The 14,837-nt window shown below is 45.6% G+C and overlaps 1 protein-coding gene and 1 long non-coding RNA gene across 5 annotated transcripts; one reads left to right on the forward strand and one right to left on the reverse strand.

The window, feature by feature from the left end:
- Positions 1–149: 149 nt before the first annotated feature.
- Positions 150–12,222, reverse strand: JOSD1 (Josephin domain containing 1). Of its 3 annotated transcripts, none has more exons than XM_032492266.1 (5): positions 12,091–12,222; positions 10,867–11,686; positions 3,252–3,380; positions 2,929–3,123; positions 150–2,269 (listed from the first exon to the last, which is right to left on the reverse strand). In XM_032492266.1, the coding sequence occupies exons 2-5, from the start codon at positions 11,049–11,051 to the stop codon at positions 2,170–2,172; spliced, it is 609 nt and encodes a 202-aa protein (XP_032348157.1). In that variant the 5' UTR covers positions 11,052–11,686; positions 12,091–12,222; the 3' UTR covers positions 150–2,169. The 3 variants fall into 3 exon arrangements, with proteins under 3 accessions (XP_032348157.1, XP_032348156.1, XP_032348159.1); XM_032492265.1 differs by having other exon boundaries at positions 12,018–12,165; XM_032492268.1 differs by having other exon boundaries at positions 12,034–12,148.
- On the forward strand, positions 12,193–13,019 carry LOC116667520. 2 transcript variants are annotated; one of them, XR_004324331.1, is made up of 3 exons: positions 12,193–12,301; positions 12,500–12,670; positions 12,780–13,019. It is a non-coding gene; the product is annotated as an uncharacterized LOC116667520 (long non-coding RNA). The 2 variants fall into 2 exon arrangements; XR_004324330.1 differs by lacking the exon at positions 12,193–12,301 and having other exon boundaries at positions 12,429–12,670.
- Positions 13,020–14,837: the final 1,818 nt, after the last annotated feature.

Consider the following 14,837-nt stretch of genomic DNA (forward strand, 5'->3'; position numbering starts at 1 on the left):
GTCTGGACTTCTGAAGTGAGAGGTTTGGTCAGGGCACAGTATGTCTCTAAAAGATGACTTCTGATGGTAGTGAATTCCTTCTAAAGCAGCATCATAGTAAAATTCAACTTTTAAAGAATTGTGCATTATTACAGAATTGAGACATGAAATTCATGTACAGAATTTTACATTTTTAATATTTGGTTAAACAAAATACATCTTTTGTAAACAAACCCAGCACAAGGCCAACGAAAAAAGGGGAATAAAAGCAAGAAAAACAAAAAGCCTAGGGTTGCCCCTTACTGGGCATTAGGGTCAGGCCCACCCTCTTCCTTGAAGGAAGTGGGGCTTTTTGCCCTTGGGCATCAGCATGGGTCCCTGTTCCTAAGCACCGGAATTGGATATGAACAGAGAAACCAGCCCTGAAATGTTTAAGCATCTTTGCATATCCCATTGGCTCATGGACTCCAAGTGCATGGGGACTCCTTTGAAGTGCCATTTGCACAGGCCCAAGCAGATTGGTGGAGAGGAGTTTCCTCCTCCTCCCAGGAAATGGCTTACATCACTGACAATGCCAATGGACCCAAGGTCCTGCTTGTGACAATCAGCAAGGTTGGCTGTAACTTCTGGCTGGTGGTGGTTGGAATGTCATTGTGCAGGGGGAAAGAGCTCCCTGTGGTGCCAAGCAGGTCTGGTGTAGAAAATGGTGAAGAAGAGACTGCGGCCAGTTGCTGAGAGGGTGTAATGCAGTAGCCGCTTGGTGGCCTGTTACTCAGCATAAAAATGGCCTTGTTGGATTGAAGATACATGTGCAGAAAAGTGCTGGTGTAAACATGCACTCCAGTCACAGTGGGGAGAGAGCCTCAGCCTCATCCCGTTAAGCTTGCTCAGGTTTGACATGCAAGCCCCAGGCTAGCTCTGCTGCTGGAGAGAAGTCTGGCCAGTGGGGCAGCTTTCAGACCTGCCAAGACCATTGATCTGCAAGGTTGGACAGGCCATCCCTGCCCGCCCACCTGGCTTGAGGCAACCACAACCACTTTGGTGACAGGCAGTGTGGTATGACACTTACTTCCCCTCCTCTTTTGTTTTCCAAAGTTATGGGGAGAAAAGTGGCCTACAACTATTTAAAGAGGTAGGGGGCAGGTCAATTCTCAGTTGATCTGTAAAGGAAACTACAGAGATGACAAACCCAAGTCCTAAACATACGCACATATCCACCCAACTTGAGGGCTCTGCTTCTTGTCACTACAGTGACTCCACGCCTAGGACTCCTGCCAACTCTAGCTGCTCCCAATCTCTGAAGACTTATCTTCACGATACTTTCCTTGCTCAGCTGTCTCAAACTAGTGGAATTTGATGTCGAAGGCAGTCATTTTTTCCCTGATTTTGCCAGAGTGGGTCAACTGGGAATATTGCCCTTTTGCCTATCTTGTCCCCCAGAGCCTCCTAAACCAGTGCGGTGCAGTGGCAGGGACAATGCTGGAGTGAGCCAGTGAGGCAGTCAGGCTGCCCGTGCCTGCCCCAGCCTGGCTTTGGCCACATCCTCTTAGATACCTCCTGTCACACTACAAAACTGCAGGATTTAACCACCTAGAGTGGAATATTAGAGAACGTTTCATTATAAAATTCCAAGGATGGCCATAAACCACCCTTAAAAATGGGGTGAGGGTGGCAGGAAGGGTTGGAGACAGCATGCTGTACTTCTGCTATGGTTCTAGAGATGATTTCCTGAGAGGCCTTTTTGCTCTGGGTCCTTCAGGCCAGCCACACAAGCTTTGCATGTACTGTGTCTTCAGACCCACTGGCTGCCAGGAAAGGGGAAGTGGAGACAGCATCTCCAGATGAGTCAGAGCAGCAGTTAACTCCAGCAGAGCCTCTGTCACGTCCTCACAGAAATGGGGAAAATAAGCTAGGACCCACCTTTCTTTCTCCTCCCTTAAATATGGCAAGGGTCTTCCATAGCTCGCCCTAAGCACGCAGAGCTCCTACTTCCCTTTCCCAGGAACGAGGATCGCTGGCTGGTTCTTATAACAAACAGTCCGCACGTCTGTCCTATTGCACTGTCAAATCTGAGGGGAAAAACCAGATGAGATGTTTGGGAAAGTGGCAAGGGCAGAGCCACGGTATAGGCCACAGCACGTCACAGAGGATTTAGGGGGTGGAGGTGAGGAAAGGTTGGGCAGAACTGCCTTACACGTCAGCCCTCCAACTCTGATGGGCCTCCACCTCTTCTGGTACCACCAGCAGGAGTTCACAGTTCTTTCCTCGCAAATGATGTTTTAGAAATTTCCTAAGGGAGAAAAGGGTAGATGAAAGAGAAGATGAAATGCTAGTAAAAATGCAAATTCCTGTCTTGGGGTCACATGTTCACCAGACAGTAACCTTGTCATTCAGACCCACGGCAATCCTCAACACTCTCTAGTAGTGATGTCTTCTTGGAGGACTCCACATTTGGTTACCCCTCAGGCTGTCCAGTTAAATTTCCAACCTGAATTTTTGCTCATCCTCATATATTACTACCAACAGTAGCAGTTCTGTGAGGAGTAGGGCCCAACGTACCCTAAAGTAAGGTCTTCTAATTGGTAAAAAAAAAAAGGAAGGAGGAAAAAAAAAAGTTTTTTCTTTGGTCCCAGGGAAATTTAGCCCTCTCTGGGCCCAAATGTCTGTCTTCCTTTCTCTGAACTGACAGCTATACTGTCACAGTTGTCTAAGTTAGAGAACGTTACAACACCAGTCCTACCAGACCAGAAAGCCAGCATCCCAGGTGCTGGGACTTCTCTGCCAAAGGGACTTAACATCCTCACGGGCCATCAAAGATTTAAGGTTTTCAAGTCTGAGACCCTATGATTCTAAAGTAACAGCAGGGAGAGGATCCCAGGAGCTAGGAATTTCCTTTGTCAAATAACCAAAAATAAGCTTAACTTGCCACCACTGCAGCCACACAGGTACCTGAGCTCGCTCTCGCCTCCAATCCATTCTGGCATCTTCAGTTTGGAGTCGAGGTTGTAGTAGGCCCCTCCCACCTCTCGAACACAGATCCAGTGCTGCCTTTTGAGTGGCAACTTCAGTGGACCCCAGCACAGGCTGGAGGGCAGATTCATGATGAAGCCCATGACGTTAGTGAGAGCAATGGCGCCGACATCCCTGAAGAACAGGAATGGTGTCAGGCTCTGAGGCAGCCAAGCCCCCAAGGTCCCCTGGCTGTAATGCCACAACTGGCCACCTCCCCACTTGAGTGCCAGTTCTCATCAAATCAAGTCTGGTTGGATTACCTGCGCTTATCCCACCAAACAGCTTCATAGCCTTTGGTCTGAAGTGCTGCCATAATGACGTTCACATCGTAGTTCCCATTTCCCAGCATACTCTTCTTGTGGGGGGTCACCATGGTGTTTGGAGACAACCTACAAGTGTCAAAGGAGGAAAGCTGAGACTTGCTGGTCTGCCTAACCCCACCTGGCCCTGCACGACCACGGACAGGACACTTTACACTGCTGCCCCTGGAAGCCTGTTTCCTCCCATTCAAGTAAATATAACCAGTTCTTACCCAAGTATTTTGTAGTCTGGGCTCCTGCTGCCCTAGGGACTGCCTTTATTTTTATGCAAAACAATAATTCAATAGTGGTGGGATCTATCTGCCTGCCATTTAAAAAGCATGTCTACAGTGAATTCAATGAGTACAAAGAATGTTCCACAAAGGAATCTGATTTATGAAGGCCCCAGCCTACCCATTTCTGCAGTCTTCCTCCTTGCTGATCCTCCTGCCTTGATACAGGCTTTTTTTTTTTTTTAACATTGGAAAATAGTATTGATATTTTCATTTGCATACGTAATATTTGTTGTTACTCTTATTTATTTATTTTACAATTTAAATGCTTTCTTTTTAAGGCTTGCATACTTAGTAATCATTAATCATCAAATACTCAAAGGCCTTCAGGGGCCCAGACAGGTAACATAAATGTATGAACTGGGACCAAATGTCAGGCAATATAAAGTAGTCAGGCCAATATTAAACTGGAATGCATGACCCACCTAAAGGTATTCCAAATATACGTGTGTGTAAAATACCTGAATTAAAAAAAAATAAACAAATTGAAAAAAAGTTTGTGCTAGATAAACAATACTCAACTACAGTCTGACTTGCCCACTAGCTTTAAGCATTTTGGGCCAGGCCTCTTTAGCCACTCCTTCATCTCAAGACAAGGTCAGTTCTGAAGGCATTTCCAACCCTATTATTTTGCTTTCACAGGCTGCTCAGGCCAGGACCTGAGGAAAAGCATCTTGAAGGAAGGGGCAGCATGTCTTTCACCTTCGCATGAAGGGGAGGAAGGGCAAAGTCACGAGTTCCTTAGGAATAAAAGCAGAGAGCAGATGTCTACCAGGTTGCTAAATGCCATCTCCAGAAGAGAATAAGATCTTTAGGTCAATTCTAAAAACTTCAGAAATCTTACAAAATTTTTTTCCAACTTCTCTATACATAGCAACCATAATGATATTTTTCCAACATAAAACATACTCTTGCCACTGCTTAATCCCTCCAACGGCTCCCAAAGCACTTAAATACAATCTAAACGACTTCCCCTGGCCTGCAAGGCCCTGAAGATCCCGCTGACCTCATCCCTACCTCTCAGCACAAAGACCTCTCTGCTACCTGGACACACAGAGCTCCTTCTCCCGGGAGGGCCTCTGCGCTCACTCACTGTTTCTGCCTGGAATGCTCTTCCCTCAGATCTTCACTTGGTTTGCTCCCCATTATTTGGGTCTCATGTGTTATTGCCCTAGAGATCTTTTCTGATCACCCGACCTTAAGTTGCTCCCTGTCACCTCATCATTTCCTCTTACATCCACCTGCTTTAATTTAATTACGGACAGTTTGACTACTGGGCATGTCACAGCCTCACCTGTCTGTATTTTCACACTAGAATGGCAGCAGGGGCCTTCTCTAGCCTGTTAACACTACATCACCAGCCCTCAAAGAGTGCCTGGCACATGACATGTGCTCAAGGGACATTTGTTGAAATGTTCTCCATGTTTATTTTGTTATCCTCACTCTTTTCCTCTAAGTATCAGTGAAACCAGCATCCAGAGTCAGCAAAGAAGGGGCATTAAGGACATTTTGCAACCAAACTTTGTTTAACCTGTAATAATAACTGCCACTGAGTGAAGACTTCTGTGCACGTCCTCTGACAGACGCTTTCACATATGTATCTCACTTAATCCTCACAATAAATCTATGAGATGCTATGAATTACTTCCATTTATAGGTTTAGAAACTGAAGTTTGGTGATTTAAAATGATTAGCCTGTGATCACTTGCTTTTTAAGTGACAGAACTAGGATTCAAATTGCAGTTTGTTTGAATCCAAAGTTCTGCTTACTGCTCATGGCAAGGACTCAAGAAACAGAATGGGTGGTGGTGACAGGCTGATAAGAGGAAAGGCTAGCTGAGTCTCTCGGCCTGGGCCTAAAATGTAGCTTAATAAGATAAAAGCTCTCAGTGGGTTCTTGGGCACTTGGATTAAATGAGAAAGCATATGAAAGAAAGTCAAGCTCAAGATGTATAAAGTTCCTTTCCCTTCACTAGTTTTCCAGCATCTTCTCTGTACCTTCAGTGAAGTCTCGAGCCAGCAGGCGCACGAAGGTTCCAACAAAGAAACTGCTGAGTCTTCCTCCTCTTTCACCATCTAAGTCCCTACCAGGCTCAACCCTTAGTGTCGCACTTTCCCAAATGTGTTCCCAGAGGATCACAGAAGGCATTCAATACAGTAAGGGCTGAATGAATCAGTAACAGGCTTCCTACAGAATTTCCTAAAGTCCCCAGTATGCTGATAGTTACCTTGACTCTTGAGGCGAGGGGGTCTAAACATTGACCACACAAACTTCTCTGAGGTGCACCTTCTGGAACTAGTGTTGCAAGGATCTCTTCTTCTTGTCCTACATCTGCTCTCTCAGATTCAAATCCTTGCCTGTCTATTCCCACTGTCTGTGCCCTGACAGGAGGCCGCTCACTTCACACCTGGATTTTTGAAACAGGTTCCTTCCAAATGCTCCTTCCACCTATTCAGCCTATATTCCTGCCACACTCGCTAAAGGTATCATTCCACTCACTTATATAAGAACCGGCAATGGAGCCAACTGCCTGGTTGGCCAACTCCAACCCTCCCAGCCCCACTCAGCCTGCTGTTTCCCTTTCATTGGGCTTAGTGTACTTCAGGCACCAAGCCCATGTAACCTCTTTTCTTTTATCCATTTTCTGGTTACAAGCTAAATCCTAAAGCTTCTTCAAGCTCAACCTAACACCTTATCTCTTCCATGGAATCTTCCCTGGCTCCAGTGTAGTAGAAAAAAGAGGGAGATCAGGAGGACCACACATCTCTCTGTTCACATCCAAGCAGCATCAATACCAATTTTGAGATCTGATCTCCATTCCTGTTAGTTTATCTGTAAAAATAGGAATGATCCTTATCTCACAGGACCATTGAAGAATTCAGTTATTTTACACATGTCCACCCAAACAGTAAATTCCCGAAGCTAAGAGGATGACTCATCTACTCTATATCTCTCACATTTGGGCCCTGGCAACTGCATAACCATGTGCTTGCCAAACCAATCAATATAGGAAATGCTGAGAGTGGTTTCCATCTCACTGCCAAAGGAGTGGTCGTTTGAATAAGTGGGGTCCATTCAGTGTGCCCATTATACTAGTACTTGTTTTTACTTCAACAATAATCAAGTGCCCACTGTGCTAGCTTCTTTTCTGAGCTTTATCATTTAATCCTTCCAACAATCTTGAGATAGAGATTAACCCCACAGTGTAAATAAGGAAGCTGAGGTGCAAAATGTTACGGTGACTGGTACAGTCATCTTCAGCTAGGGAGTGACAGAGTGAGGATTCAACCACTAAACCTAAGGCTACGCTGAACAGTCTCCTGGATATTTCAAAGCACAGATCCCACTGAATTCCATGGGATTCTGTTCTGTCCCAGTGGAATGTTTTCTTGAGACTCCCATTCAGGACTCTTAATTATTTCCATAGAAATTCAGGACTAGACATGAGCCTCTCATTTTGGTCACCATGGGCAGAGGTTTAGAGCCACGAGATCTGCAGTGATCCACAAGCGAGAAGATGGGCTCTAGTCCAGGTCTCCACTGATGTCTGTACCCTCAGTTAAGTCTTTGGTCCTCTCTTGTGGTTACCACTGTGTCTGGCTGGGGTAATGTTTCAGATTTTAATGAAAAGGACTTGTGGAGACAATTCATCAAGATTCTTTTCCTCCTTTAATTTTTTTCTTGTAATGAGTTCTGAAGAGATGTGACTTTAGAAAATACGGCTCAGAACTTCCAGATGTGTTTTTAAGTTATTACATACATAAAGCACAGATCACAGGGCTAGGCACACAGAAGTACTCCAGGTGTTGGCAACGATGATGATGATGAGGAGGAGGAGCCTGCTGGCCCTTGGATGAGATAATTTAAATCTCTAGAACTTAACACTCAACAACACCTTTTCTCAACTTAAACCACCATTTTTAATGTGGCTCAGGACTTTTAATGGGGAGGCAAGAGGACTTCTCCGTGGCAGAGAATGTTCACCAATAACTATCATCTCTTTGTCCCTTGCAGATTGCATTAAGGCTTTTCCCCCCAGCACCAAGTACCTCTATTTAGATTTTAACAGATGTTTTATTTGGGAGAGGAATGCATACCTAGGTGTACATATATTTGATTGCAGAAAAATTGAGATGAGTCTAGTGAAGATGTTTGAGGCCTGAGATTTTCAAAACAACCTAGTAAAATTGTTACTACATAATTTGACTTCTAAGTCCTTTCTTTTTCAAAGCATAGACACATATGTGATAAAATTTAAGATCAAACATCCACATCTATATCAATGCACACTGATGACACTTGCCCAGTTTCTGACCTTCTCTCCAATTTCAGTTTTTGATCCTTCTCAAACCAATGACCTCTTTTTGCTATCACTGCAAGCATTACCACTATCTTCAAATCCTGGACGGAGCCTGTCACAACTGACTCCTCTCTTCCTTGTTCCTATGTTGCTGCCGAGTCATTAGCTTAGTCCTTTCTAAAATCCTATTCATTTCTATTCCAAACATGAGTCATCTCATATCCACAACTGCACTTAAACTCCACCCTGCTTTTGTATTTCTTCTATCTGGCTAAAATTCAACTGCTAGAATGAACTTACTCTCAACAAATAGCATTCATCAAAATTTTTGTCCCATTTCTACCATTCATTAGCCACATTTTCAAAAAAGCATAGGACTTTATAGACCTGGGAATTTTAAATTATCTAGTTCCCAGTACTGCCAACATTACTCTTTTCTGTTAGGATCCAAATAGATTATCTTTTCCCCTTTAAATTGCTCTAAATCCCATGGTTCTAATTCAGTGCAATCTGTTCTCAAGGCCTGGTCAATGTACAGCTCTGAGATGTACTTCCCAGCGGCTGGGTCTTGTTCAATTTGTTTTCTTTACAGTGCCTAGCGGTGCCTGGCACACTGCAGGCAGCTAGTAAATGTTTGTTTTAAAAAATTCCATCTTCTTTCCCTCACCTTTTCTCCTTCTGCTTTTTTCTCTGATCCCTTTCACACTTCTTTGTTTCTATTAATCCACACAGAATCTTCCCACACAGAATACTCTATACAGAGGAGACAGAGTATATTCTCTTATGTACTGGCCTGCTATTACTTAGAGGTGAATCTTCACATTGTGCTGATAGGGAACTGGGGGATGTAGTGTAACTCGCTAAAGCTTTAAAAGACAGGAATAGAACTCTGTTTCCACGTGAGTGTTTAGCAAATATTTAGCATTCTTTAATTCAGTTAAACACGGCTGAAAGAGTCCTGCTATTATTCACAAACAGTTTATACTCACAGTCCACATCTTCAGATCCAGGCCCAATTTACTAGCAAGGTAAATGGCTACTGATGATAAAATTGCTCTGACACACCTTCCCAATACTCAAGAAGCAGCAGAGCTGTTAGGAGGGCAGGCCCTCGAGTCACAAAGCTTGGGCCCAAATCCTGCAATTAACAGTTCTGTGAACTCTCTGTGCCATGATTTCCTCATCTGGAAAAACGAGAAATAGCAGAATCTACCTTATAATAAGATTAGTGTCAGGAGTGAGTTAACACAGGAAAGCACTCAAAACAGTGCTTTGCACAGAGCGAAGGTTCATCTGTGTGAGTGATCATCATCATGTCAGATCGGGGCCAAAGTTACAGAAGTGAAAAACTTCCGAATGGACACAAGGTATGTCAGACTTGAAATTTATCAGAGTGAAACTGGACAAATTGCTTAAGTTGATCCAAGTTTCCTAGAATCACTATTGATAAGGTTGTTGCAAGACTGTTACAAAGCACCAAGCACATTCAAGTACTCACTGTGAGTCATTTCCTTCTCCCTTGTCTTCAATTAGGAAATAATTTGCAAATATCCAACTAGGAGTAGAAGGTATACTTATTAATGGCTGGCCAAGAGGAAGCAGTCTAAAGGACTGGCTTCCTTTCTACTGTCAGTTACATGACTTACTGATCTGAGACAAATTATCTCACCTCCCAGAGCCCTAATTTCCTGAAGACAGTTCATTCTACTTGCCAGATAATGGCCATGATGCAAAGGACACATATGCCCTGCTAAGACATTACAATGGGTTATTATTGGCATTGGAAAATAATTACCGTCATTATAATTTTGTCAGCACAGTGAAATTAATATTCTTCTAAGAGAGGGCCTATGATTCTTTCAGGACAAATGGTTCACACCTATGCTTCAGTCACCCCAAATAGGTTGTTACTAGCTGTAATTCAGGCCCTTCTGGGGCAATAATGTCATCTCTAAATGAAGGTAGACAGAGAAGGGTCTTCTGGAAATGCCAATATGCATTTCTCGAAGAATTCTTGAGCTTTCTCTGCACTAAGAACTGAGGAGGATAACTCTTTATAAGCTGGAGTAGTGAGAGAGGCTCACTGCCAAAGTTGCTACAGACGTGGACCACAGACGTGATACTGTGTTCATCCAGACACTGCAGAACCATTCCTCAAACTCTTTGATAGAAGAATTTTAGAATATCAGAGCTGAGAGAAAAAAGCTGACCTTCTACCAACCTGTCCAGCAGCATTGGACAAAGTAGGTAAGAAAGCGATTTAGAATAAAGTAGAGAGGGGAGGGAATCTATAGTCAGCTTCAAATCACAGCTTTGCTACCTAGACACTATATGGAGAAAACACTGGACCTCTCTTCCCGTTTCTTTATCAGTAAAATAGACAGTAAATCAACTGTGAGGAGGGCTACTCAAAACACTGTATGAAAAGCACCAAGGCCAGCCCATGGCCTCATAGAAAAGGTGAGCATTGTGTATTTACCTTTCTAATGGAAACACAACTTTCCAACTCTGATGACAGGTTACTGAGTGTACATATCTTGTCCCCCTTCGAGACTCTAAACTCCCTGTGGGCAGGACTTGAGAAGCATTAATAGCATAGTGGTAAACAGCACAGCAACAACAAACCTGAATTCAAGCTTGGCTCCACCTCTCGTATGTTAACCTTGGGCAAATTATAGAACTTCTCTGAGGCCGTAAGTCTTTACCCATAAACTGGAAATAGTAACAATTCCATGGGATTGTGGAGGGGATCACTTGAGATAACACAACTGAGACTTAGCGGGGTGCCTACCCCACTGTAAGTGGTCAATAAATAGTAGTGATTATCTTTCCCATTCTTGTGTCCCTTGTACCTGCTAACAGCATCTAGCTAATAATACCTGTTGGTGTGAAGGTTTATTATGCAGCAGAGGCATTGCCCCACCCTTCAAAATTCAGAAAACACGAAAAGTACAAAGATCCCAAGGAGAAGGGGTCCCCTACCTCTGGAAAATCTCTTGCAGCGTATCCCGGGTGAAGGCATTGCTGTCCTGGAAGACGTTATTGAGGGCATGCAGGGCACAAAGCTCCCTGCGCTGTTTCTCATGGTAGATATGTGGGGGTGCTGCCTGGGGCAGCTCCACTGATTCAGATTTAGCCTTGTCTCCTTTCCATGGCACGCAACTCATGTTTTTCGTTTTAGATTCCAGAGAGGGCTAAAAACACCCCACCCTTCCCTCCTGAGGAGGAATGTACGCTTCTCAGTCTTTTCAGAATTCCTGAGGTCCACGTTATTTTCTGGTGTCCATGATTTATGCTTTGTCACGGGAAGAAAAGGTTGGAATCAAAAGGAAAAAATAATCCCCCCTCTTCTCGATAGAAAGATAACTTTTGGATTAGTGTATTTCGCCACCACTGTCAAAGTGCATACGTTTTAAAAAATCGTATAAAATCTAAAACCTTGTTTTCCTTTTCACCCTCCTTTTCCACCCCCTCCAACCCCCCCCCCGATTTTCTTGCTGTATTTTTCTCTCCGCAAATGCCAACCAGGCCTCAAAGCAGGAGGACAGAACGAAATCGGTCACATCGCTCTTTTTCTTCCATGTCTTTCGAACCACAACGCCACTGACTCAGGAGACAAGGCCTAGGTGGTGGATAAAACGCAAATTTCAAGCAGCTAGCGAGGGCCGACCAGCGTGGGATCGCGGGCCGTGCAGGGGCCTCGGGGGAGGCTCTCCATCCCCTCGAGTGCGGTGGGACCCCACGGGGCCAAGCCGGGAGCAGCTCCCTTGAAAGCGCGGATTCTCGCCCTCTCGCCGCGTCCCTGCGAAGGAGACAACGCCTGTCAGCGCCGGCGGTCGGGCGGGTCGCCCCGGAGGACCAGCCAGCCCCGGCAAGCAGCCTGGCGGGTCCGGCCCCAGCCCTAGCCCTAGGGAAGCTCCGGCGCGGCAGGCCCGCGAGGGGTGGGGCCGGACAATTCGCCTCGCCCTCGGGGGCCTGGGCCCACCCAGCTCGCAGCCCCCACCCCAACCTCCTCGCCCGTCACGTGAGTGCCAGGCGAGGCGCCTTCCCGCCGCTCCCCTAACCCCAGCCCCCGGCCCGGTCCCCCGAGCCGCCGGGACAGCGTGCGGACGCGCAGCCAGTCGCCCCCTCACCGCTGCAGGCCGCCACCTGGAGCTGCCGGCCACCACCTGGGCCGCGCTTGGGCGGGCGGGCGAGCGCGCGCACCTGAGCCCGACGTCAGCGGCCCCCGCCCGGCGCGTGCTCCGGAAACGCCCTCCTGCGCTGTCCCGGCTCCCGCCCCGCCGCGGCGTCACCTCTGACGTCAGCCCGACGTCAGCGGCGCCGGTTTCGGGGTTGTGGCCGCCGTGCGGCAGCGTTGGGCTCCCTGGGGGTGTCGGGCTTTGGAGCCCGGCGGCGATGCCGGCGCTTGCCGCAGGTAGGGCTGGTGCCCAGTTCCTCGGCTCTGTTTCTTCCAGGGCTGGGCTGGCCGGGCGGCAGGCGGGAGTCCCGCCCCGATGCCTGTCCCGCCCCTCGCCTCCCCTCCCTTTCCCCGGGCGTCGGCTCCTTTCCGGGGCGGCGACCCGGCCTGCGGCTGCACTTCGTTATTCTTCCTACCCCACCTCTCTCTGACCAGGCTTCTTGGGCAGAGTGCTTTCGCCAACCTGGACTAGCTGCTCCTGCGCTGACCGTTTTATGTTTGGCTAGCATGCCGTTCACCAGGTGATTTCAAACCACCTTACGCGGTTGGGCGCAAATTCTATTGGTTAGTGGGCCAGACCGCCCTCACTTTCCAGGAGCTCTGAGGGTAAGTGCCTCTCCGGGAGTCACGTTTCAAGTGGAATAGAGTCCTGTTTGAGTTCTTTGGTGTCGTATTTCAGTTTGCCACTCACACACCACTGTCCTCTTGGTTTCAGGCTCCTCTCTCGTCTCACGGTGGTGGCCACAGAGCCTTACTCTCTGAGTTAGCTCAAGGCATATCTTAGTGCCTTGTGTGTCAGGAAGATGGACTCAGTCCCACGTGGATCTTTTGCCCTTTTCTTACCCAAAGACATGAAGAAGGCATCAGCAAATATTCATCACCCACTTTAGTTGTTTTCCCTTTGGGTTTTTGTTCAGAAAATTGGAAAAACAATAAAGGAAAAGATCGCCCTTAACAATTCAGTTATTTCTTTAACCCTGCTTCAACACTGTAAAACAAATTGTAACACTGTAAAAACAAAATTCAACTGAGTAAATTTGAAAATCTAATTGGCTTTGTTAAACAATTCATGAATCGGGCAGCATCCCGTCTAGTAAGTAGAAAAGTGCTCCTAGGAGCTGCACAAAATGGAAGGTTTTTAATAGGCAGAAGAAAGAGTGGATTGTTTCAGGGAAGGTCACATTCCCTTACAGGAAGGCAAAAGGTCTTATCAGGCAGATTACCTTACTAGTGTTGGTTAGGAAAATCCAGACTGATTCTTTTAAGATTCCACTCCTGACAGAGGCTGAAACTGCAATTAGGTTAGATGTTAAATCTTGGTGGGGCTTAACACAAGTGACTCCATTCGGGGCTTGTTTCTTTTTAACACCGCCATTAAACTCAGCACAGAATTAATCACTTAACACACATGCTTGACTGCCTACCACATGATTGGGAGTCCTTTGCCCTGAGACAGACAACTTTTGAATTATCTTAAAATTTTGTAACTTGTTAGCCACCTAAGGGTTACAGTTATAATTGCATAAAATTCATAATTGAGGCTTGTAAGCACTAAGTGTTTTGTGTATTTTAACTCATTTACTACTAACTATCCACTTTTTTTAAAATTTTTTGAGGCAATAACTGAAGCAGAGAGGTTAATTAACTTGCTTGATGTCACATAGCTAGTAAGTAGTGGACCTAGGATTTGAACCTAGGTTCTAACCTGTCTTCAGAAAGAGGATGTAAGGATGGTAAGGAATTCCCTCTCTAAAATGTGATTTCAAACTTCTCTATTCAACTCAAGAAGCACCTTCTCTGAGAATTTTATTTTTTTTCTGGGCAAAACCCTATAGTGAGAAGGGCATTTTTTTTTAGCCTACCAACTGATGTCAGCACATTCTGAACTTGAACTCTTTCTGGAAGAGCCAGTTGATAAGATGCTAAATATCAACATTATTCTATAATATAATGCCATGACATTTGTCTCTTCTGCCAAATTGAAATTTTAATATTTTTATCTATCTCACGGAGGCATATGTAGGATAGTTGTGAGCAATTTAGCCAGGAAAAAAAAATGAAGAACTACTATTAAGACCTTTGGAGCTGCATGACTCCTTGTCCGAGATTCCCAGCTGTGTTTGTAGAGATAAAATTTGATTGTAGTTGCAAACAGGAACAAGAAGAGGTTGCCTCTCAACCCTCAAGTAGATCCCTGAAACTGAAGGCCATTTGGAACCCTGCCTCTTGCTGGCTAAATCTTGTATTCCAAAACCCTAAATCTGGGTACGTTATTTTCTGAAATGGTTGCTCTTTCTTGCTTGTTGCTTAGGACGAGTGGACATAGCATTATTAGAGTTTGACTAACCCCTAATGTCATCAAGCTTTTCAGTCTTTTGAAACTGGAATTCAAAAGACACTAAAACTTGTGTTGATAGTATTTTGGATTGGGGTTTTCCACGCTCATGACACTGGAAGAATCACCCATAGGAAACTACCTTAACAGACGCTATTTCTCGGCCTTACAGTTCACAAATGTAACGAGGTGCTTCTATTTGAGCTGGTTGCCTCATTTTGGTCTCGTAATTGCTCTTTCCGCAGAAACAGTGAATGGAGAATTCTCCCTAAGGTCTGAGGTTTAATTTCCTCGCTTTAGCCGCTATAGTATTCCAGGCATCGATCCTACCAGTAAAATTGCCTGGAGATTGCCAGCACATCGAAAGTCGGTCTTCAGTGACTGCTCGGAGTCAATGAGTTGAGTGGGAGGCACCTTGCGCAGTTTACTATCTCTGTG

The sequence above is a fragment of the Camelus ferus genome, chromosome 12 (genome assembly GCF_009834535.1).
Source record: "Camelus ferus isolate YT-003-E chromosome 12, BCGSAC_Cfer_1.0, whole genome shotgun sequence".
NCBI classification, from domain to species: Eukaryota; Metazoa; Chordata; class Mammalia; order Artiodactyla; family Camelidae; genus Camelus; species Camelus ferus.